The following is a 23,697-nucleotide window of genomic DNA, read 5'->3' on the forward strand; positions in this document are numbered from 1 at the left end:
CTGCAGACTAGTGATTTATTTATTTTAAAATACTCCTAAAAACTATACAGCAGTGTTTGAGTTTCTAGAGGCAGTTTTAGGACGTGCATGGTAACAACCTGGTGCCTGGACTTAAAAACTAGCAAAGCTAGCAAGGTTTTCTGATGATGCATTTTGGAAATGACACATGTAAAGGATTAACCAACATTACAAGAAATATTACAAAGGAGGCAGTTGATGGTAGCACAGAAATAGCAATAAACTTGCTGACATGTTGGTGGCATAGGAATATGGAGAGACCTAAGTCCAACACCTGACACAAGGCTTGGCCTCTCCTGCTTGGAGTGTTAACGGAGATTTGCCTGGCTTCTCTCTGTGGCTTTCTCCTACGGATACAGTTCAGCTCCGTGAGAGCAGAAGTCTGGAGAAACTGGAGAGTTGCAAATATCTCTCCTGTGCTATCTTGGGAGGAGAAGACTCACTTTTCAGCTGGGAGATAGAGAAACTCTGGTCTTTCCAAAAGGAAAAAATAGAGGCTGAGCTTGTAGGATAGTTCTTGTAGGATTTTTTTTTTAATCTCCCTCCCTCCATCTCCAGTTCGTGCAGATACTATTAAAATAGCCATGACACAAAACCAGTCCAAGTTTCTCTTGCTGTACTGGAGAATGGGGAACTGTTTCATTTTATCTGGTTTGCAGATCCTAAAACTGCTGGAGTGGAATTTTAGCTCCAGTCCATACAAAATTCTAATTTTTGCTGTAGGAATGTGTGGTGGTGTGCTATTTGAACTAAAACATCACTCCTTATTTTTTAGCATTTGGGCAAAATGACTGCTTTCCTAGGGAAATAGTATCCAATACTTTGTCAGAATGAAACTTTTCTCCTGCTGCTTATCATCGCTATTTGAATTTAATATCACTTACTGTACTAGATAATTTAGTAGAGAGAATTTGGTGAAATATTTAAACTAATAGCAAGTTGTAGGCATTTTCTTAGTTATTTTTGAAGCAGACTGGATGTCTGCTCCAGTGAATGTAAAGATTGACTTAAATGCTGTGCCTATATGCACGTTGAACATACAGATGACTTTTCTACTGTTTTGGATATCACTGGCAGGATCTACTTATGCTTTAAAGCATCATGTTTTTCTTTGCACAATATATCTTTCTCATCCCTTCTTACCATCCTATCACTTTTAACTTACTGTAAATATCCAAGGAAAGTTTCTTACTAACTGGAAAGAAGGCAGTCTGGAGAAGTTTCTTGGCTGAATGCTGGAAGTGCAGACACATGCTAGGACAAATAGTTTTGCTGCTGCTTTGATAGTTGTTTCTGAGCTTGGTTTTGCATTCTCTTTTTAAAACAAACAAATGAGCAAAAATCTAAAGTGATAGGAGTTATAGCAGTTAACCTGTGTATGGTACTCGTACACTGTCTAGACCTGACTCTTACAAAACAACTACCTGTAATAAATAAGTCAATAAAAACATTATTTTAGCTTAATCTGTTTCACTTGTTCTCTGCTAGATTCTGTGGTCCCCAGTGCAAAACCTTCACCATCTGCCACTGACTGGAGTAGTTCAAATGCAGACAATCACATTAGTCAAGGATCAGCCTTGACTTCAGGAAAAGGAATTGCAACTAGTGAAGGACAAGGTATGTTCTTACCTGCTTGGCTAATCTTAAAATATGCAGAATCTAGTTAATGATATCTGTCTCTTCCAAATGCTTCAGGAAATGTGTAGAATTCATTTGAGAGCACAAAAAAGAAAAAGCAAAGCATATTGCCATATAAGCTTTAGTATGGTGTTGCAGGGATTTAAAACAAACAAACAAAACCCCAAACACTGCCCCTCCCCCCCAACCCCCAAAAAACAAGCCCAACAACTCATTTGAGGTGGTGAGGTAGATACTAATGCCTTCATACATGCTCCCGTTCAATTTGCAAGGTACAGCACTTGGCAAGCCCTTGGGTCCTTAGCGCAGGGGTAGGATGGATATGAAAAGCATCCCTAGCATACACTGTCTTGAATTTGCAAAGAACAGTACTCTTATTCCTACAATTGTGTTGTCCCTTTTAAAAGTCTTCCTTTCTCTCTAACAGCAGCTGAAGGAGAAACTTTTTTACGAGACAAAGAGAAGAAAGTGCGTCCATTCTCAATGTTTGATTCTGTGGACCAGGCTGCGGGGCTGGGCACACTGAGAAAGAACCAGAGCAGCGAAGATCTCCTGCGAGAAGCACAGGTATGCAGGAAACTCAAACTACTGCATTCCATCTGACAGGAGCTGCTACACAGCTTTTCAAATATTGCTGTCAGGAAGCTCTTTGAAAAGTACCTAGGTTTTCTTTTAAAAGACTGCTTCTAAGGAAAAAAGTCTTCTAGGCTTCTATGGCAGTTGGTAACTCAAAATCGTTCCCTACAGTCACTGTGATGAAAATCTACATTTTGACTGACTGCATAAAAATGGCTGTGCTACTTGTACTAGTGTATACATGTATTTTTTCCCAAAGATTATGTGTACAGATGCATTTGCATGTTTTTTTAAAGTCATTTACACACTTATTGTTTAATGCAGTAATGTCCTTCAGGTGTTTGATTGCAGCAAGACTTCTTGCCTAAATCTTGGCACAAGGGCACTATTTGATCAGGCGGGGTGAAGTAACATAGAAGAACTGGGGAGGAGAAGTGCTATGTTGGAAAACAGGCTGCTTGCCTATAGATGCTAAGTGCCTCTGCTATCTCTAGAGAAATTACTGTGCCCTGCCATTGCTTGATGTTTTAAACATAGCTGCTACAGAAAGAATTACAGAGAATGGCTTCAAAGTATAAACAACTATGATGATAAAATGTTTCAAGAAGTCTCTTCATGTTTCCAATGATGTTGTAAACAGTATTGCAGCAACAGTGGAAATGCTAGATACTGTGTCTTTGGGGATCTTTGGTCCTTCACAATGGTACTCCTAAAACATGTTTTGCTATTTAATCTTCATTAACTTTTCTTTTGTCTTTCAGACAGCCAATAAAAATGTAACAAAGGTACCACCACCTGTCCCCACTAAACCAAAACAGATAAACTTGCCTTACTTTGGTCAAGCCAGTCATCTGCAACCTTCTGATCCTAAGCTGGATGGAAACCTGCAGAAGCTGCCTTTGGCTATTGTAACTGTGGGGAACAAACAAAAACCAGTGGCACAGCAGCCTTCCCATCCTTCTCAGCAGATACAGCAAAGAATTTCTGTACCTCCTGCAGGTCCTTCCTCTAGCCAGGACCAAATTCTTCCCTCCTCCAAACAGGAGAGTCCCCCAGCAGCAGCAGTGAGACCTTTTACCCCTCAGCCATCCAAAGAGACCTCGCTCCCACCATTTCGGAAGCCTCAAACTGTGGCTGCAAGTTCAATTTATAGCATGTACACGCAACAGCAGACTCCTGGGAAGAACTTCCAGCAGGCAGTGCAGAGTGCTTTGACAAGGGCACAGACCAGAGGACCACACTTCCCAAGCGGTAAGCATATCTTCTGTCCTCATAAACTTCAGATAGATGTACTTTCCACCTGGTCTGTGGGCACAAGGCCAATTCCTTGGGGGAATTAAGCAGGTTAGTGCAGCTGTGAGAATCTTAGGTGGATCTGGCATGTTGTATATCAGCGTTAACAAAAAGTGCAGGATATCTATCTTGCATTTGCAAGATAACTAATCATAAGAAACCTGGTTACCAGCTTAATTCTGTTTGGTTGATCATAATATTCTACTGCTTTTCCTGAGGTAGGTGAATCAGGTTTTGTGATGTTCTTAGGTTTGTTGGTCAAATACTCACCCTTGTTTTTCCCACACCCCTCTCTGAACTGTTCTGTAGTGTATGGCAAGCCTGTGATGGCAGGAGCTGGTGTACAGAATCAGCTGCCACAGACAGAGAACGTCTACTCGAACCTCCAAGGCAAGCCAGGCAGTCCGGAGCCTGAGATGGAAACAACAGCCTCTGCTCATGAGAATCATGAAACAGAGCGAATACCCCGTCCCCTTAGCCCAACCAAACTGCTGCCTTTCTTATCCAATCCGTACCGCAACCAGAGTGATGCTGATTTGGAAGCACTACGGAAAAAGTTGTCTAATGCACCCAGACCACTGAAGAAACGTAGCTCCATTACTGAGCCAGAAGGACCTAATGGCCCCAATATTCAGAAGCTGTTGTATCAGAGGACCACTCTGGCTGCAATGGAGACTATCTCGGCACCATCACATCCCTCCAAACAGACGACATCAGCTGCCAGTCCCGAAAGCCCAGCAGAAATCCCAAATCCTTATCTAAGCACAGAATCAGAAAAGGAAACAGCTGCTTCTATGCCAGAACCGGCTATTGCTGAGGAAGCAGAAAACACACCAGCAGATCAGAGTGAAGCTGTTCTTCCCTCCGTAGCGTTGGACACTGTACCTGAGGGAATATCAGATGGTGATGAACTCACGCAGCCGAAAATGGAAGAACCAAGCCTAGAACCTTCACTGCCACTGGAGGTATACATGGAAGAATATCCTCCATACCCACCACCTCCCTATCCATCAGGGGAACCAGAGAGTTTGGGAGAGGACTCATTCAATATGAGGCCTCCTGAAGTTACTGGACAGTTTTCCTTGCCTCCTGTAAGTATTAGTTAGCCTACAACTTGGGTGCCCTGTCAATAAGTCATCTCAAGCTCTACCATAAATCCTGTGTGTTTTATTGTGGAGCTTAAGCAGATGTGGGAGAACAGTCGCACAAATAGGCTAGAAGTCTCTCTGTGGGTATCTATTCTATTTGTGTGATGCTCTTATCTCGAGAGTGAATGACAGTAATGAAAAGTCTCTGTTGTCTCTAGAATTAATGACATGATGAAAAGTTTCAAATGAAATTTGATATGCAAACAGTAAAACTCTTCTGGGCTGTAAAGAACATTCCTTATAGAAGTCTGCCTACTACATCCAAACTATGCTTCCTTCTTAAGAGAAATCTAAGTTTTGGGGTTTTTTTGAGGCACAGATACAGATTTCAAAAGCATTTCCCACTATTGCTGTTGTGAGATGGAAACTAATTATCTTAATCTTGGATTGCATTTGTTTATCTGAAAGTTCCTTGCTTGAAAAAACATGGAGAAACAGGCTGCTTTAGTTTCTGCTTTAAAAACTGATTTGTACATATCAACTGCTTGCACTTCCTCTACTGAAATGTTTTCTGAATTTCTCTTTGGAACCTGATTTAACATCAGTCAGTTCTCAAGTTGCAACAAAATGGACCCTCTTTGGGCTAAGGGTAGGCAGCATTTTACCATCTTGTTTGTTTTGGAAGTTTGTATCTGTGTGGGGGTATGGTGTTATCTCACTGTTGTAGAACAGAAATGCTTGTTGCTTTTAGTTCCTCAAAGAGTTTCTTTTAAAACCTATCATGAATAGAATTTTAATAACTTGATACATGAAAGTGTGGTGTTTTGTTTTTTTTTTTTCCTCCATCACTTCAGTGCAGAGGAGTTAAAAGCTTTAAATGTGCTTTTTAGCCTTCAGATTTCTTCATGGAATAGTCATTGCATGTTTTCATGCTTTTAAGACTTTGTCCTTGCTCCCTTTTACAAGGCAACTTCAGCAGTAGGATTTCCTAAATTTTAAGAACTCGTTTCTGGTTGGTTTTGTAATAATTCTGCGATGATGAGAACAAACCGGCCCAACTTCTTGATTTCATATTTAAATACTTGGGTTGTGCTGACAGGCTCTTTCTTTAAAAAGCCTGTATTTTTTGATATTATGTATAAATCAACAGGCAAAGGAGTATTTTCTGGGAATCTCTTCTTAGATATCTTATCTTCACATGTTTGCTCTTGCAAAACATGAGTCATTTCTATTCATCTTTGCCTGGACATCTGTCAGAAATTTACATACCCTTATGAATAGTGTTTATTGCTGCTGCACAGCCAGCTGGGGAGAGCGCTGAGCTAATGTGTGCATATTCTCTAAAGGAAGGAGTACTAACTCAGCTATAGAAATACTTGGTTTCCAGTATCACTGGGAGCATCTAAAGCGTTTTCTATGCTCGGTTCTATAATTCTTTCCAAAACCATTTTCTGTAACTGTTTCTGTTCCTCTTAAACTGTGCAAAACTTAGGAAAATATTAGGAACTTAACATAGGTGCTTAAAAAGTAGTGTACTTCATGGAGCCTTCTAAGGTTCTTGGTTTGTGTAACAGGTTTGAGAGCTGATGCTGAAATGGTCTGCATACAAAAAAAATTGCATTTTTTTTTTCCCCCTGATCTTTAGGGATTTGGAAGTTTTATGGTTTTGATGATATGTTTGATCAAGGTGACTTCTGTATTTGAGTAGAATAGTGACTTTGTCTAGAGATGAAGGCAGAGATCTTTCATAACATGCCTAACCTACTATATTCGTAATGTTTTGGGGAATTGGTAGAAAATAGTCTAAATTTCATACTAAACACTGCCTTAATTGGTCATTTCTCCTGTCATTCCCAAATAAGCAATCCTGTATTCATGTTCTTGCCAGGAACAAAATGCCTGTAACTTGTGTTACCTTTTCACAGGGGAAGAGGACGAACTTGCGTAAAACTGGCTCCGAGAGAATTGGGCATGGAATGAGAGTGAAATTCAATCCCCTCGCGTTGCTTCTGGATTCATCTTTGGAGGGGGAGTTTGACCTTGTGCAGAGAATAATTTATGAGGTACAAATGCTAACTTGTAAGAGAAGGAGTAGCAATCCTGGTTCAAACTGGGAAGTTGCAGTTTTTCTGGACCGGGGAAGCTAAAATAATAGTGTACAACCTAGATCTGCCCTTGAGGAGATAAGTCCTAACAGGACATGGCCGCTTGGAGGCTGATTTTAAGTGTTAAATCCACACTGGGTATTTAGCATCAAGACTGTAAATTTGCAGGACAACTTTTTCCTCATTTCTTGTGTAGTGTTTCATCCCCTATCTGGCATATGATCAGATAATTTGATAAGCAAAATCCACGTGATTTTTTTCTTACAGTTAAATAGGCAAATGTCAGAAATTTGTTATAAATGCTTTTACTAAGTTATCAAGATTAGTATTTCTCTGAACCGCTTTAGGCTCTTACTATCAAAAGGAGGCTGAAAGCTTACGTGTGAGTTGTCTTGCGAGATTGCTTACTGCTGCAGTTTTCTGCCTGTTGCTCATGTCCTTCATACAAATATGGCTCAAGGCCATATTTCAGAATAAGACAACTCATTTTTATATGTGAAGAGATATTTATTGTAGAGATTCTCACTGGAATGTGAATGGCTCCTTTTCTGGCTGAATAGGTTGAAGATCCTAGCATGCCCAATGATGAAGGGATTACTGCATTGCACAATGCTGTGTGTGCTGGACACACAGAAATCGTGAAGTTCCTGGTGCAATTTGGTGTGAACGTGAATGCTGCAGATAGCGATGGATGGTAAGGCTTTCTTTAAGTGGTACCTTACAGGTGCTCTCCACAAGAGAGCTGCAGCTTGGGGGCTGCTACAGGTCCCTCACAAGGTGCCTCAGTTTGCTGCTATAGAGCTGGCAATGGCTTTCCCACAGTAGAGCAACAGCAGTTCTCTGTGGGGCATCATATGAGAATGTGCAGAGGAGAAAATGGGCAAATTACACTAATATTCCCTATATGAAAAAAGTGTGTGTCTGAGGCCCGTAGGGTGGATACAGTTTGTCAGGAAATCACTCTATTTCTTTGAGATATTGAAGACAGCTTATGCATAATGAGCTGTTTGCTGAAATTCCCAATGTCCTCTCTGTGATAGCCTATAGCTTCCACATGCTTTGGGCAGTATCTAGCCCTGCAAACTCTCCTCAGTTCTTTGTCCAATACCCTGACAACTTAAAAACAAAACAAAGCAGAAAACAACAACCTATGAACTAGGCTTGCAACTGATAATGGGTTACAAATCCTTCTTACAGGTAGCTAGGGAGTTTATTTACAAAAAGCTATGGGGGGGCAGTGATTTTACTATTATTTCTGCCTATAACAAAAGTGTCTAAGGTCCAAGACTGAATAAAGATGCTTTGTTGTCCTTCAGCCTCAGTAGTTATCCCAACTACCTGCACTTGTCACCAAGTCAGGTCTTGAAGTAATTGTCTAGATTGTAAGAGTCATGATGTCAGGAGGATTTCTGATTTTTTTTTTTTATTATTGATTTATTTTTTTATTTTTATTGCCTTAATGAATGTTCTTAAAATGTTAATGGACTACAAAAAGGTAGCATAACTAGAGATCCATATGGAAACCCTGTTTTAGGGCTTAAGCAGCTCTTAGTAACTCCTGTTATCTGTGAAAAGCAATTGCTCTTGACATTCTGGGTTAAGTGCTTCTGGTCAGAAGCCTTCAGCAATGCAGTACTGATTGCTGGAGGTCATGCACAAAAGTGGTTTGCCCCCAGGAGTCTGTAAGCACTGCTATGAGCAATAAAAGTAATGTGTCGTCTTTTTCTTCTTGGCTTGCAGGACCCCGTTACACTGTGCAGCATCTTGCAATAACGTGCAGGTGTGCAAGTTCCTGGTGGAGTCAGGTGCAGCTGTATTTGCGATGACCTACAGTGACATGCAGACAGCTGCAGACAAGTGTGAGGAAATGGAGGAAGGCTACACACAGTGCTCCCAGTTCTTATATGGTAAGTGATGACAGCCGAGTTCTGGAGTGTGCTAGGGACTCACCTGGCACTTTTCAGTATGTTTCTGGATGAGGACTGGTAAGTTGCACACTTAAGTTGTGTGCCCATGCCTTGGGTTCCTCTTGGAAAGAGAGGGGTTTTTGCCAGCTTCTTGTCACAAGATGAGGTCCATCGAGACTAACTTGATAATATTCAACCTATAGAGAAGATCTGAGTAACAAAAGGTTTCCCTACATTAAAAACCTTGAAATGAGTTAAGCGCATGCATTGACAAATACAGTAGTGTGAGGTGACAATTTAGGTGAATCTTAAGACATAAGTTTGTTTTTGTTAGTTTTTGGTTTTTTTTTTTTTTTAACATTAATAAAAAGTGGTATGGATATCTCAGTAGGCAGTTCCTATCTGCTACCTGGTGTCTTTAAATGAGGAATATTTCTTAATGTGCGCTTTAGAACCAAGAAAGGTATTGCCAAGTTTCTGCCTTAATGGAGGTTAGTAAGCACCGAATTTGACTTTTATCTTTCTGGCCTTTTTCTTCTCGTGCATTTAAAAAGAAATCCCATATTAAATTCAGGTTTTATTCAAATAGTAAGACTGCAGGGAAACTTTCTTTTAACGGAGAGAATGAATTCCCCCTAGGGTGTGATGAATATTAGTCAATGAGGTTTTAAATTACTTTTCTGTATGTTTTGTATGTAGTTCTTGTCCCCTAGGCACCTACCAGCTGGAGTGTCATCTATCTGTAAGAGGTTAGAGTAATAGCAATGTAATGCAATGCAAAAAGCTGTAATACAGCCTTTCAGATCTCGCATGTTCCACAAAACCAGAGTTTCTGTAAGCTGCTCAGCCAGCATATTTCAAAACAGTCGTCCAGCTGTCCTCACTAAGCTTGAAAACTGTATCTCTTGGTGCCAAATATATAGTTTTCCCTATGAAGGGAGGAAGCCTGTTTAACTCATGTTGAAATCTGTGGGCTAAGCAAAATTCCATTTAGTTTTGTATCCAGACTCCAATGGTGGTCATCAACAGCAAATGCCCAAGGAAGATTGTAGGACTAGATTAAAAAATAGTAATACCCGTCCAATATTTCTTTCTGTTTTTAACTCATATGAGTTAAGAGATGGTATCTTTGTGTTGAATAGGTCTTGAGAGGTTTCTTTCAGGAATTTGTTTGATTCTTAAATCCAGGTAAACAGCCCACAAGATCCTGTGGGAAGGAGATCCATGGCTTTATTATATACAGCATGAGGAAACACATTCTTTTTGTTTGTGGGGTTTTTTGAACCCACCATCTGGTGATCTCGCTTGATACTGTTTTTTGTTGGCTTTGGGATTTTTTTGTGTTATGAGATACTTTTCAATGGGTCCTGAAAGGACCGTAAGGCTTTGGCTTATTGCCAGCTTTTGCAAATTGAAACCACTGAAACTAAGGTATCTCTTGATACATTGGCTCTTCAGCTAGCAAATTTCCGTATTGTTCCATTAGGAATTAATTCTATTGCTCAGACTGTTTCTGGTTGCCTATAGTTACAGTAAGACATTCATTCACTGGCTAAATCTGTTTCTTGCTGTAGAAGAAGTTTGGGGATGTGTATCTGTCTGTTTCAAGAACAGATACTGCATTAAAACCTGGCCCTCTAAACTCGTCTGTAAGGTGAGAAACCTCAGGGTAATTCTTCACCTAATTCCTTTTTGTTGTAAATGATGCACAATATTGAATATCATCGACAAGTACAGGTAGGCTTAAATAAAACCACTAGTCCTTTAGCGTTGATTAAATGAGAAGTTTGATGCTGCTTATGTATGTAATTTTTCACTTTCTAAGATTTAATGCCTGTGCTGTCTCTCAGAGCATGCTTGTGCTGCTACCCTGGTGTGACTGTTAATACCTCTTTTGAAGACCAAATCCATTGTGTGAATCATTTTTGTCTACTTTGATGTTCAGTGCTTAGTCTTACCTTCCACATGGGTGCAGAGCACAGCTTTTGCCAAACCTTTAATTATACCAAATGCAAAGAAAGGGAAGAGTTTCTCTGCGCAGAACTAAGTATGCAGTGGAGGTAATTTAATTTTATATGATGAGCTGGTATGCAGAAATAAAAAACTTGATTTGAGCAGATGCTTCCTTAAGCAGACGTAGGTAAGAATCCTATACAATAGCTTGTAATAGGTGAGAGATGGAAAGGGAAACAAGTTTTGCGAGATGTGTAACGTACTCTTTGCTCCTGGCAATACTAAAGCCAAACAGAAAACCCAGTAGGATTCAGTATTTTAAAATGGAATAATTACCTAAGAGAAAGTTTGTATAACAGTTGATTAAGATAGCTTTTCTGGTTTGCTGCTTAGAAGCTGAGGAATGTGTACAGAAAGAAATTTCACCTTTGGCTACAGCTGTAAGATGAGCAAGTTCTAAATAACATCTGCAAGGCATATGTGTGTACTCCAAAACACCTTGATCCAGAAGTAATTTAACAGAATTGCGTTTCTGAAGTCAGTATTTAAAAAAAATAATTAGAATAATTAAAATAGTGGTGGAAATTAAGAACTGCTGAGATAAAAGTGTTTGAGTTAACTGAAAGCAGCTGGCCAGATAGCAGAAAATCTTCCAGGTATAGGTCTGAGATGCAGCTTGTTTTAAAGTTCTGAAATAAAGTGGCATGGGTGGCAAGTGACATCTCAAGCAGCAAAATGACAGTGGTGGTCAGCATAAGCAGGTATTGCTATCTCCCATTGACAGAAGGAGATTACTGATGAACTAAGAGTACAAACAAGTGTTTCTTGCTCATCACTTAGGTGTAGGAAGGGTGAACATTAGTATGACAATGTCACCTTTTAGCAATCAGTGCTCCTCTCCCCATTTACCTCCTATTTTTTGAACATGTGTAAGGAAGGAACCTGTCTGCCATGTGCAAGGGCTAACTTCGCAGTGCCACCTGCTCCAGGACTGACTTTCAGTAGGCTGATGACAACAAGGTGCTAAGTGTGATAGGAATCAAGGTTGAGTGTGTTTTGTTTTGTGGGTTTTTGGTGGGGTTTTTTGTTTGGTTGGTTTTTTCTGGACTGCTCTCCAGCAGGAGTACAGCAGTCTTTCCAACTATTGTCTTTTTTTTTTTTTTTAATTTTGTATTGAGCTGCTCTGTGTTTTTAATGTTACAGGAGTCCAGGAGAAAATGGGAATAATGAACAAAGGAGTGATTTATGGACTCTGGGATTATGAGGCTCAGAATGATGATGAGCTCTCGATGAAAGAGGGAGACTGCATGACAATCCTGCGCCGGGAAGATGAAGATGAAATTGAGTGGTGGTGGGCACGGCTGAATGACAAGGAAGGCTATGTTCCCCGCAACCTGCTAGGGGTGAGTCCTCGATATTTCTGGAATCAAAAAAACCCACCCCACTTTGTGGAGTATACACAGCATTATTCTCATGCATCTAAGTTGGGGCAATTTCAGAAGTCAGGAGGAAGGAGCTGAAGTTCTCCATTTATTCCTTTGGGGAGTTGAATACCTTGGCAGAGTGGGTTAACACCCTCTGTTTAGATACTTAACACAGATTATATTAATGCGTGCGTAAAAGAACAACATGTATCAACCACCCTGCTAATACTAACCTTGTGTCACCATCTTAGAGGAAAAAAAAACCTTTTATCTGACCATGACGTGCATAAGCTTTTTGTTAAGCACGTGAACAGAACTGGGTTTCCCCTCTGTTAGAAAGTGTTAGGCTGGCACAAAGGGCCTTAAGATCTGAAACTTGTATGAAGAATGAGTCACGAGTCCTTCCCTGTCCAGGTGTACACAGTGCACCTTGTGATCCCAGATGGTTTCACAGAGAGTTTTAAGACAAACACAGCAAAATTCTATGGTTATCTTTTTCCTAGTTGAAAAAGATCAGATTGCCAAATAAAAGCAGATCTTTGTTTTCTTCTATGCTCTTTAAGTAATATTTAACCATATGTCAAAGGCCTTAAATTAATGGCCTCTCCTTTCCTCATCGCCTTCTGTACTACCTCTTTTATTAAAAAGAACTGTATAGAAATAATAGATATTTTCCATTATGTCCCCATATTTCTCCTCATGGCTGAGTTGCTAGAAAATTATAGCAGATGGACACATGTATAAAAATTCCATTAAGCTTTTTTCTACATATCCAGTTGCCCAGCTGCTGGAGATAAGAGGTTCTGCCAATGCTAAAAGATTAACCGTTGTGAATTTTAGCTGATTGATGTATGATGCTTGAAAGAGGCTGAACCTCCTTCCTCATGCAGATAATCCTTACTCTTAAACTGGTTAGATTTGCAGAGTGACGATATCTAATGCAAAATCAGTTTTCATTTCTGTATCACTTTCAGGTCAGGCCTATCCACAATGTATTACAAAATTCTCTGTAACATAATACTTCTTTTCAGTTTTTTCCTTTCCAAACATAAACATTTCTAAATGGAGAGCAGCCATCAGCCCTGCACAATAAGGTCAGAAATGGCAGCTTTTTTTCCTGCCCTAGGGTGAATTGTGCCTGTGCTACTTCTTGATAAGCTTGCGTACTCAGCCTGAGCACAGGTGTGTAAGAACACGAGGAGCACCTGTGCTTCTGTAATAAAAAGCACAAGGCAATATAGCTTAGACTGGGGATCACAACTCGTCCTTCTAAGCGCAGCACAATCCCAACAGAACCTTTGGGGAAAACTTCCCAAGCCCAGTATTAACTGTTCTGCTCTTGCGTCTGTCCAGTCATTCTAGTACTGCTACCGAAGTATTCTGTGGTTATTCTCAAAAGCAATTACTGGACTCCTAATATAGCAGCTGAAATCTAGGCTAAGATGTTCAGCACAGAGGAAAATGTTTGGTAGTTTAATATATTCTTATACTAAGTTGTATTTTTATCACAGCTGCTTTATCCTTTTGCAGTTAGGTGCACTGAATAAAAACAAGGAAAGGATGAAATTATTTGCATCAGTACTCTACCCTTCTTAGGGACTCACTAGCTCCCTAAGCTGTGTGAGAGCTCTAAAACTGAATGCAAGTAAGATAATACCGTCAAATACTGACTTAATACCAAACAAAACCTTTTTGAACGCTGTCAGGTGTTATGCTACTGTAACTGACTGACTGACTTCATGTCTGCTAGTGGTGAAATCATAGCGGGCTGAGACAAACCTTATGGGTGAAGTTGTTGGTCTTCTCTTAATCGTTATCTGCCTATGAAAAAGAAGAAAGCCAGAGTCTGGTTGAAGAGAGAAGGCAGCATCTTTAAGGAGAACTTCAGTTGAAAAAACCCAGGATGTCATGTAGACATGCATTGCCGTTTAGAGCACGGAGGATTCATCTTCCCTAACTGTATGAAGTGTATCCTTCTATCTATATATACCAGTAGCCGTGCTTTGCAGAACAGTAGTTGTTCCCAAAGCCCTTTGCAAGTAGGAGCCAAGAGCTTCCCAAGCATCTCGGCACTGCTACGTGCTGTGTCGAGCTGTGTTCCATCAATCATCACCCTGAGGCTGAGGCAGTCTCCGTACCTCTATGTGTGTCGCCAGAATGTGGGAATAGCGCACAGCTCAAGGGCCACAGGGTGGCAACTACTGATTTACTGCTGGCCAGTTAAATGAGTTTAACTGACCACCCACTATCCACTAAGTAAAGCACAACTCCTGCAGTTCCACGGTCCTTACGCAGCCAGATGTTTGCAGTTTGCCCAAAGCTATAGATATGTAAGGGTTGATAGCCATTGAGAGAGAGAGAAAGCAAACCAGACTTTAATACCTCTCTATTTCCATTTATAAACCAGGGAAAAATCCTATAGTTCTCTGAACACAAAAGTCTCTTGAGTTACAAAGCCACATGCTTTTCCTAGCCCACCCATCTGGGTAGAGCTGAAGGCACTGAATTATGTGCTGTTCAATGCCTTCCTTGTGTACTGACATGGTTAGTATTTTTTAAGCTTGCCTAAGAATGCTAAATTTATATTTGCTGGTGCTCTGGGTGTTTTTTTTTATAACCATGCTTTTGTTGCTAGAGATGACATTAGAATTGTAGCACTGAAAGAGAGGTTTTTCTTTTTTTTTTTTTCTTTTTTTAAAAAAAAGTAACCTTTTAAAGCACTAAAATTTTAAATCTCCTTTCTATTTTACCCTCAGCTGTATCCAAGGATTAAACCTAGACAAAGAAGCTTGGCATGAAATAGTACAGAAGCCAGATTCTTGAAGTACTAATCATGGATGACTTACAAAAAAAAATAAATTCATTTTGTGTTGGTTCCAATATCATGAGACTTATTTCAATGACAATGTAATTTGAAAGCTATGAAGAATGTGCTTTGAAAACAAATGAAGGATTGATGCATTAGCAAATGGATGAGGGCATTCTACAAGATGAAATAATGCTTACAAGCAAATGAAATTCTGCTGCCTTTGGTCTAAGCAAGCCATTACGTTCAAGTACCCACTCTGATTTCTTCAAATATGGCAGAAAAGAATTTCACATTTTTCTGCATTAAATACAAGGACCTTTTAAATTTACCGTGGAAGGAATCATCATGAAACAGACAGCTTGGCTTTGTCCAAATTTATCCCGAGGCTTTTTCCAGATGGGAGAAATTAAAATAAAGTACGTGCACAGCACCCAAATGCTTATTGCTGGAAGCAGAACATTTGTTAAAGAAGCTAAACCGAAGTGCATCTGAATGGTGACAACCATGTGACCAATCCATTAAGCAATAACTTTTAAAATGCTGTAGCATCTTAGGAATTCCATGTATTCAAAATATTACGTGCTGTAACAGACAATGTAGTTTTAGATTCCTCTTTTTACAAAGAGCCTCATGTATTTATTGTGTTTTGTACTTTGAAAACTAAGTGTAGAAACTTTCTGTAGTCCTTGACGACTGACTTGTTTTTACGTGACTGTGATACCATTAAACTTTTGTCTCCTCTTAAGCTTTAACTCTGGGTATTTTAGTGTCGAGTTCTTATTAGACCATCTGAAAATATTAACAGTAAGATACACTGCTGTCTATGTTACAAACATTCAGCTACTCTCTGTATTAAATTGAACCCCTCCTCCCCCCCCGGTTCAAGACAGTCTGTCTGCATTTGAAGTTAAGCCAGATCTGTAGTGCATATAACGTTTGTTAACCTTTAAAGCTAAGGGACATACTTAAGAAAAACAAACTTGGTATGAGTATTTTCCAAATAAAGCCTTTCCCCTGGAACTATCCTTTATATCTGTCTATTCAGGAATAATCATTTGATAACAAACACTATTTAATAGAGAGGATCAAATCTTTCCTTAAGGGTATTTATGAAGTGTCTCACTGCCTCACCCTTCAGGCTCATGTTTTCCTACTAGGTAAGTCCTTGCTGCTTTCTGAAAAGGTGCCCATAAATACAAGGAATTGTTTGTTGGAAGGATGACACAATTCCTCAGGTGGGCAAACTTAAGCCAGCTGTAGTGAGAACTCCTGGAAGCAGCAAACTATTGTGTTCACAGCCTTATGATTTCAATAGGTTGGGTATGGGGTATAGAGTATCAATTACCTTTCTTGGAAACCTTTAGTTTTTCAAGCGTTAATCTTTTAAAGTATCAGACTAGCTAACATTTCATTAACTGACACACAGCCAGGGTGCCTGTCAGTGCCAAGGCAGCTCCAGAATGCTGTTTTTTCCCCTTTAAAAGGCAACATAGTCTGCTCCTGACAATGAAAGCTCTGCAGATGCTCTGTGATGATCCATCTGTAAGAAAAAAAGGTGCTTACTTGCAGAAGGAATAACAGTCCTGCAAACTTTATTTCTACTGTTTTTATTTAAATACTTTCTTGAATTTCAAAGGAAGATAAACAAGGTACAGGCAGTTAAAATCCCACCTGAGAGCATGGGCTTTCTCTTGGAAGAGTCTGGTTGCCAACAGGCACATCAATGGTTAGGATGGAAAGACTTGTCCTTCATTTTTGTCAAACAGGTACGTGCTACTCAAATTCTTCAAAGAATATTTAACCAGAATAATCCTGGGGCTTGACAGAAAGCATACAAGGTACCCGTAGCTTACCTAACCGCCTCTATTCAGAGCTATGCAATACCAGCCCTTTTCTAGTTTCAGATATGCAGGATGGAGCGGAGCTGTGCTTCAAACAGCACTCACTAAACCAGACTGTCAAGCTGTAATGAGCTTTCTTCCAGAAGTCATGTAAAACACCTTAAATACAAAGATATTAGCAAAGCAGTATTTTCAAAAGTTATACTGAGGATTTATACTAAATTAAAGCTTTTGTACAGAGGATATGTAGTAGTAGATAAAGACTGTCAGACCCATAAAAATGAGGGTGCAGATTCTTCTGTTGTTGAAGTAGAATGCTTTCCTTCTTATAACTGTGTGCAAAATTTGCCATGCAGAAGTTAAGGCACATTCACGTTAGGATATCACTTGTATGTTTGCTTGATTATCTTCACCTGATCTTGCTCTTTTTGAGGTCTCTCAAGCGGATGTCAGTGGCTCAAATGACAGTAAAGCACAGCCACTATAACAAGAGAGAGGAAAACGGCCCACGGTTAAGTTCGGTAAAAATACCTGTAGCAAGTATGCATGTTCCTATTTCTAGCATGAGGAAGAAAGTCTGTTGTTACAGAAGTAATTTTAGGATCTTTCTTGAATGATTTAAATTTATATCTCATGTAAGTCAGAAGAGTTTTGGGATGATTTGCACATGCCTCATTTAGATCCAGCAATAAGTTACGTTCAGGTAATAAGCAAGTCAAACACATGGAGGAGGGTAGTTTTCTCTGAACTTAGTCCTTTCTACGGGGCACACATGGTGCACAAAGAAGCAGGCATGGTCAATACCATGAGTCACTCCTGCACCTACGTTTTACCCTGTTGTTGACAGAAAAGGCAGGGAAGAAACCTGCATACGTATCAGCCAAAATTACTGCCAGGAAGGGATAAGTGGCTTCTGGTTCAAGTAACCTTGTCTGTTAGAGAACACAATGTGATGTACGTACATTTTAAAAAAGGGTAGCCTTTTCTTAAGACTGCTTATAAATACACACGCTATATAAATCCAGCATATATGTAAATACATATAACCAGCCATAATCAGTCAGAATGGAGCAGGACAGTCTGTACCGTTAACCCCTTTTCTCCCCCCCCCCAAAAAAGATGACAATAACCGTTTTGGAGCTAAATGAACTTACATTAACAAGGTTCAATTCTATTGTTCCAGTTTTCTCTGTATCCAGTTTTCTAAACATTTCTGTGGTAGGAGAGAGATGACAGACAGGGATGAATATGGGAACTAATTGGAAAGCCTTCCCCTTCCATGTGCTTCAGCATCAAAACCAAATTTAGTCCCACAGTCTAAAATCTATCACAACGGTCTACACCTCAAACCAGAAAGTGCCACTCTAAAGTCACTGCATGCTTCTGTGCAAGAATGAGACTGAATATTTTTAATGATTCAGTCTGTAAAACTAACACTATTTGTCAATCTATAAGTGTTCAGATTTTTTTTCTTTTAAATCAACATTCAGTTGTTTGCCTGGAAGACTGTCTGGCTCTGGTTCAGCAGTCTGGCCTAAAAAAACTAGTTCTAGATCTAGGTGGAAGAGTGTGCAGACTGGGTTGCCAGATTTATAGCTCAGCTTTGAAGTCACTTTGGTTCCAGTACAAAGTTTCCTGAATAACTTACCCTGGACTTGAAAACACAAAGCAACAGAGTCTGTCTAGTCATTAAGCATGTACTCACTGAACAAGGTTTCCAGCCGAATCAAACACCGGACAAAGTTATCGAAGTCAATGATGAGGTCCTCATCAGCAAAACGAGCCACAATGATTTGATGTAACTGGCAGTTCAGTTTGAACCCTAAAAACACAAATGTCAAGGATTTAAAAAAGAAGGGGAAGAAAAAATGCAAAAAAAAAAAGCTCCAACAAACAAAAAAGCCCCGACCTTATACACTGCCAGAAATTCAGTTAGCTACTTTTGGTTAACTTCTCAAATTTTAAGAGTATTTACTCCATTTTGGAAACTCCCAAGAAGCCCTTCTGTACTTGGAGTGATTGAGAGCTGTGCCTAGGTCACATGCGTTCTTCCTGCCACGTGTGCTCCCACACCTGCACTCCTCTTTCCCGGGGGACACGGCCAATTGCTCCAGCTCGTGGTCCTTCCCTGGGTGACGAGGCGGCTGCCAGACTCAGCCCACCGAGACCCGAGATGAAGCAGTGGCTTTCTGTGGGCAAATGGGTCTCTATTTCCAAAGAGTATCTAAACGCTGGGACAAAAAGAAATGCTGCTTCATCTTATGTGGGGACCGGAGGGGACATCCCCAGGGAACCCAAATGCGGACGTTAAGATGGCCCCAGAAGATCAGTAAGTTAATTCGGGATCGTATGGCTCTGTGATTCCCCCCCTCACTCGCCATCATAACTCAGATTTGCTTTTCAGCGGTTGCAGTAGCAAACTGACTCTTCTTTTAAGGCTCTTGTGAGCATCACCCCTTGGTCAAGCCACTTCCATTCCCTAGGTCACAATATCCCAGTTTTACCAGCTCATGCCAAGCCCACATCTACCCAGAGAGATTCACGGAAAGACAAGAGTATGCTGTTGGGAGGCCAGATTGTTGCAGCTATTTGTGCTTCTCCAAAAGCTAGTCACTAAAGAAAATAACTGCAAACCCGTCACTCCTTTGAGATGCTTTTAGTGTGGCTGCATGGCAAGACGCTGCTACAAAGACAAGAGCCGAGGCTGAGCATCTAGATTAAATGGGGGCCTTTCAGTTCAGAGGATTTTTCAGCTTACAAGTGGTCTACAGGAGACTAGTGAGCATCTGTCAACCCAGCTTGAAACCGATATAGTCCTAAAAAGAGACAGACCAATATAAATACCTGCTGTTTCCAGTGCTCTCCTCATCTCATACGAATTCATTGTACCGGATCGATCCACATCAATTTCCCTGTAAATTTTCTGCAGAACACCAAACCCAAAGTCAAAACTTGTCAATAATTCAGAGCGTGTTTTGGCTTTAGTCGAAAGTCAAATATTTTGAAATGCAGCCTGCATGTTCTGGACTGTTTGCAACATTTGTCTGAAGGACCAGGTACTCATCCCCAACTTCGTCTAAGAGCAGCTTTAGAAAGTGAGTCTTTTTAATGCAACAGCCAGAGTGGATAAAGACTCTGACGAATTCCTTGAACGCCCATGCAAAATGGCACTACTGCCACCAAAGCAAGCAGCAAGACTGACACCAAACTCGCACTGTTAAGTGGGAAGGCTAAATGTATTTGGACGTGAGTCAAAACAAACCAGAAGCCCCTCTGAGAGTAAGGCAGGAGGAGAGGCAGCCTCTCCCTCAGCCCTTCTCCAAGTGCCTGAAGGACAAGCAGTCGCACCCCTGGACTCCAAGGGACAAAACCTGGGGGACTGAGGACACAAATGCATCGTCAGCTGAAGCGAGAGTCCCTGCTTTGGGAAGCGACTTTGGGATTGCACGCATCGTAAGAGGCAAATCAGCCTACAGCCACCTCTACATTTGATTGCGTGTTCTCCCAAAAAGGCTGTCTTACCTGGTATTTCTGAATCTTCGTCCAGAGGGTGTGGAACTCCTTCAGTCCCAGTTTACCACTCCCGTCATTCTTCTCTGAGTTAAGGGAATCTCTTTGGAGGGAAGCAAAAGGGGTTTCCCCTCCCTGTGCTCGGTTTACTTACATGGGCAGCTGTGACTTAATACTTAAAAAATAAAAAATTGCAGTTAAGAAAAGGATGGAAGTCCTCTCTGAAGGACTCATCCTGTTGAATACCCAACTGCTGTCCAAGATGCCTTTCTAAATCAATAAGATGATTGATTCATTTAAACTGTCATCAGTTCAGAAGCTCTTTCTGCTCCTCCTTTGGTAGCTCTCTCTCCCTTTTCAATACATGTATAAAACAGCCGAGATGATGCCATTTTGTTCTGTGTAGTTGGCTCAACACCTGCAGTTACAGGAGCGTGAGTCCTAAGCCTGGATTACAAACAGGAAAAGCCACAACCAAGCCTGCTATTTGGAGAACTTAAGTTCTTGCACAAACAGCTAACAAAAGAACCTGGTCATTGCATCGCTCCCAAAAACCGCTAAGGAGACCCTACGAACTGCCATATTTTACACCAAATTATAGCAGAGCATCATTCTGTTTTGGTAATTTTCCTTTTTTCTGACTATGCAATTCAACTCCCACTGCACAGAGAAGCTGAACACAACTATTCTTAGACTTGAATCCTTCATCCTACACCTTTGCTCTTATTCTTACGCGTAGAATCTCCTAAAAGCCAGCATACTCTCTGGCTCCTGTATTTGTTTCCCTCATTTTCTAAGTCCTCATGGCTTTACAATGCCATTACCAACTCCAGCCAGATAACAAAGCCGTGAAATGCAATGTTCAAACTCCACAGCCAAGGCGATCCACACCATGCTGAGAGCCAAGTGCCTTTTCCCAGCACAAACACCACTTTGTCCCTGGCTAAACCAAACATGCAACAGCTGGGAAGTCTTCAAAGCAGATAGTCCTGTCTGAAAATGGATTTTCCCCGCTGCCTGGGAGAATGCATGTGCCACGGTCAGCAGCAGTAAGAAGGGCTACCATTTTTATTCAGGGGAACGACGGTAAAACCAGCTTCTCCACCTCAGGAGTCACTAGTACGTCAGTATGGACCCGCCACTGCAAAGGCAGCAGCTCACCTACTCCAGCACAGGCAGAAGAATATCTTCTAGGAACAGCCTTAAAGGATACATCTAACAGGTCAACCATTATTTTGCACGTCTCAATACTAAAGCCATCAGATTTAATATCTTGGCCTGTAAAGAAAGAGCAAAAGACAGGATTATCATCGCATGCTGCACCACAGCACGTTCCTAAATAGCTCATGAGCTCCGCAACCAGCGTATACCCTCAGCCTACAGAGAAGCCCTTGCTTCTGTGTCATCGGTGGCTTCCTTTGCAACTGGCAAGATGACTTTTTCATTTTGGTGTGGTTTTTTGCTTCTACATAATGTGTGCTTAGTGCTCTACGTTGTTTGTAATCTACACCTGCTAGTTACTCTATGGCAACCCACTGCCTACTTCAAATCCTCCCCTGGGAATAGGTGTCCAGCTGTATCGCTGCCACAGTCTGGGCCAGATGAGTGCAGGGAGCAGCAGGGGATGCCTGCCTCCTGCTCTGGCAATTATTAATATCATCCGAAGCCTTTGGGATCTGGCAAGCACCTAGTGCAGTGCAGACTGTGCAGGACGCGATGCCTGTAGAGCTGCAGTCAGGATACCTGCGTACAGATAACCCCCCAGTTCCCTCAACCGCTGGATGGGAAACCGTCGCCTGATGTTGGTGAGGTACCCGCGCCGGGGTAAGCTACGCCTTCTGCCAACTCCTCTGCATCCAGCAGAGCGGGAAGCAGCGCTCACTTAGAGGCGTGGTGAGCGGGGTCAGGACTCGCCAGCGAGGGAGAGCTTTAGGTGGGAGGGCACATGAGCAAGAACTACAAGGCTCTTGGCAAAGGGTCACGAGATGGTCCTTGTTTGGCACAGGAGAGGGACACAGCACTGAAGCGGGCAAATGGATGCTAATAAGCGGCCCTCTGATTTCCTGACAAAGAGACTTAGGGTGAAAGTTAGCTGTGATGTTTCCCCAAGCAAGCAGCCCAGTTCATCTGGTTTGTAGGTGTGCTACAGAAGCAAGAGACAGAGATAAAGCTTTCCTGCCCTTATTGTCTACCTGCAAAGACAAGGGTGGACTTTTGTGGACAACAGGGACTTCTGACCTCTGCAGGTCAGTGGTAGGTAGCTTCATGCAAGGGAAGAACATCAAATCAAGCTTAGTAACCAGCAATACATGATTGCTAACTGGCTGGTGCACACAGACATACAACACAGTCCTGGCTACCTGGCTAAGATTTCACTTTTGGAAATTAAAGAGACACTTACTTCTCCAAGCACTTATTTCTCGAGCACTGTTTAGTGGAAAGGAAAATAATGCAGAGCCAAGCTCTGAATCACTTCACAGAAAAAAAAAAGCCCAGAGTTTCGAAGTTTCTCCTCTGCTCAGGGACACCCCAGAGCATTGCTGGGCTACTGTTTGAATCCTGAGTTGTTCAATACTAAAGTAGCAGCAATACCTTCTCTTGATTATTATCAAGCATTAATCAAATCCGTCCATCTTCCTGGCAGCCAATTCCCAGTAGCAGATGCTGGGATAAAAGGCACCCATATGCACCCTGCCAAGGCACACATCCTGTAAAACACACCTTCTGCGCGGGCACAGCCCCAGCGTTTCCGCAGCCCCCTGAAGGAGCAGAGATAGCACGTGGCCGTGGCCATACAGAGAGCCAAGCCACAGGTCTGGAGCAGAGCCCAGGGGTTTGGCTCTGCCCAGGTCAGTGCTCTGCTCTGTGCTCTCACAGCCACACTGGAAACCTGCTGGTGGCCAGCTGAAGATGCAGTCAGAGGAAGGTACTTACGTTTAGCCATGACTTTATTCAAGATGCTGCGCAGTTCAAAGGCGGAGATCTCTGCGTCCTGTGGAAAAGAGGAAAATAAGCTCTTCATTGTGAGCTGCAGACACCATCTCATAAGCAGCTGAACTCTGACTCCTTTGGGTGAGTTGGCCAAGTTCAAACATCCCTTGGAGTTCAAGTTTCCCTTGGATGGAAACGCAAGTGGTAAGCTCTCTCCACCGCTCATTCCCAGGAGCACCACCAGTTCCCAGGCATTAGCACACTGGGCTGTGGGGTCTGCCCGAGCCCTCGGGCAGGCGGGAGCAGCCTGGGGAGAAGGCCCAGCCCAGGCCTCATCATCTCCCAGAGGGACCCAGGAGCCTGCACCAAATGCTCTACCCGAAGGACAGAATTAGGGACCTGCAGAGATAAAAGTCGAGCCTGCAGTTCAAAGAGAGCAGAGATTGTTTGCCAGGAGCACTCACAAATCCGTTGTGTAAGCAGACGGGTAACTACACAGATTTTTGCATGCAGAATTATGCACATGCTCGAGATCTGACTTGGCACAAGAATTAAGCTCCAGCCTGGGGGAGGTGTCTCTCTTACCCGCTCACCCAACTTATCA

The 23,697-nt window shown here is 41.7% G+C and overlaps 2 protein-coding genes across 4 annotated transcripts in view; one reads left to right on the forward strand and one right to left on the reverse strand.

Moving 5' to 3' along the window:
* Positions 1-15,840, forward strand: part of TP53BP2 (tumor protein p53 binding protein 2) — a 50,395-nt gene extending 34,555 nt beyond the window's left edge. For all 3 annotated transcript variants that reach the window (XM_087776492.1, XM_087776489.1, XM_087776490.1), the window contains 9 exons: positions 1,507-1,635; positions 2,084-2,223; positions 2,994-3,483; positions 3,835-4,616; positions 6,539-6,676; positions 7,279-7,412; positions 8,459-8,625; positions 11,782-11,981; positions 14,759-15,840. In XM_087776492.1, the coding sequence (XP_087632618.1) occupies positions 1,507-1,635; positions 2,084-2,223; positions 2,994-3,483; positions 3,835-4,616; positions 6,539-6,676; positions 7,279-7,412; positions 8,459-8,625; positions 11,782-11,981; positions 14,759-14,800 (2,222 nt within the window). In that variant the 3' untranslated portion in view covers positions 14,801-15,840. The remainder of the gene's footprint in view (positions 1-1,506; positions 1,636-2,083; positions 2,224-2,993; positions 3,484-3,834; positions 4,617-6,538; positions 6,677-7,278; positions 7,413-8,458; positions 8,626-11,781; positions 11,982-14,758) is intronic.
* Positions 15,841-16,402: 562 nt separating this feature from the next.
* LOC104019299 (calpain-2 catalytic subunit) overlaps positions 16,403-23,697 on the reverse strand; it is a 28,674-nt gene continuing 21,379 nt past the window's right edge. The window contains exons 15-21 of the mRNA XM_087775949.1: positions 23,097-23,154; positions 21,376-21,440; positions 20,175-20,243; positions 19,497-19,575; positions 18,358-18,474; positions 17,807-17,865; positions 16,403-17,133 (exon numbers count right to left, since the gene is read on the reverse strand). Coding sequence (XP_087632075.1) covers positions 17,110-17,133; positions 17,807-17,865; positions 18,358-18,474; positions 19,497-19,575; positions 20,175-20,243; positions 21,376-21,440; positions 23,097-23,154 — 471 coding nt within the window. The 3' untranslated portion in view covers positions 16,403-17,109. The remainder of the gene's footprint in view (positions 17,134-17,806; positions 17,866-18,357; positions 18,475-19,496; positions 19,576-20,174; positions 20,244-21,375; positions 21,441-23,096; positions 23,155-23,697) is intronic.

This window comes from Nipponia nippon, unplaced genomic scaffold (genome assembly GCF_047370975.1).
Source record: "Nipponia nippon isolate SJK-2023a ecotype South Korea unplaced genomic scaffold, ASM4737097v1 scaffold_4, whole genome shotgun sequence".
Taxonomy (NCBI): Eukaryota; Metazoa; Chordata; class Aves; order Pelecaniformes; family Threskiornithidae; genus Nipponia; species Nipponia nippon.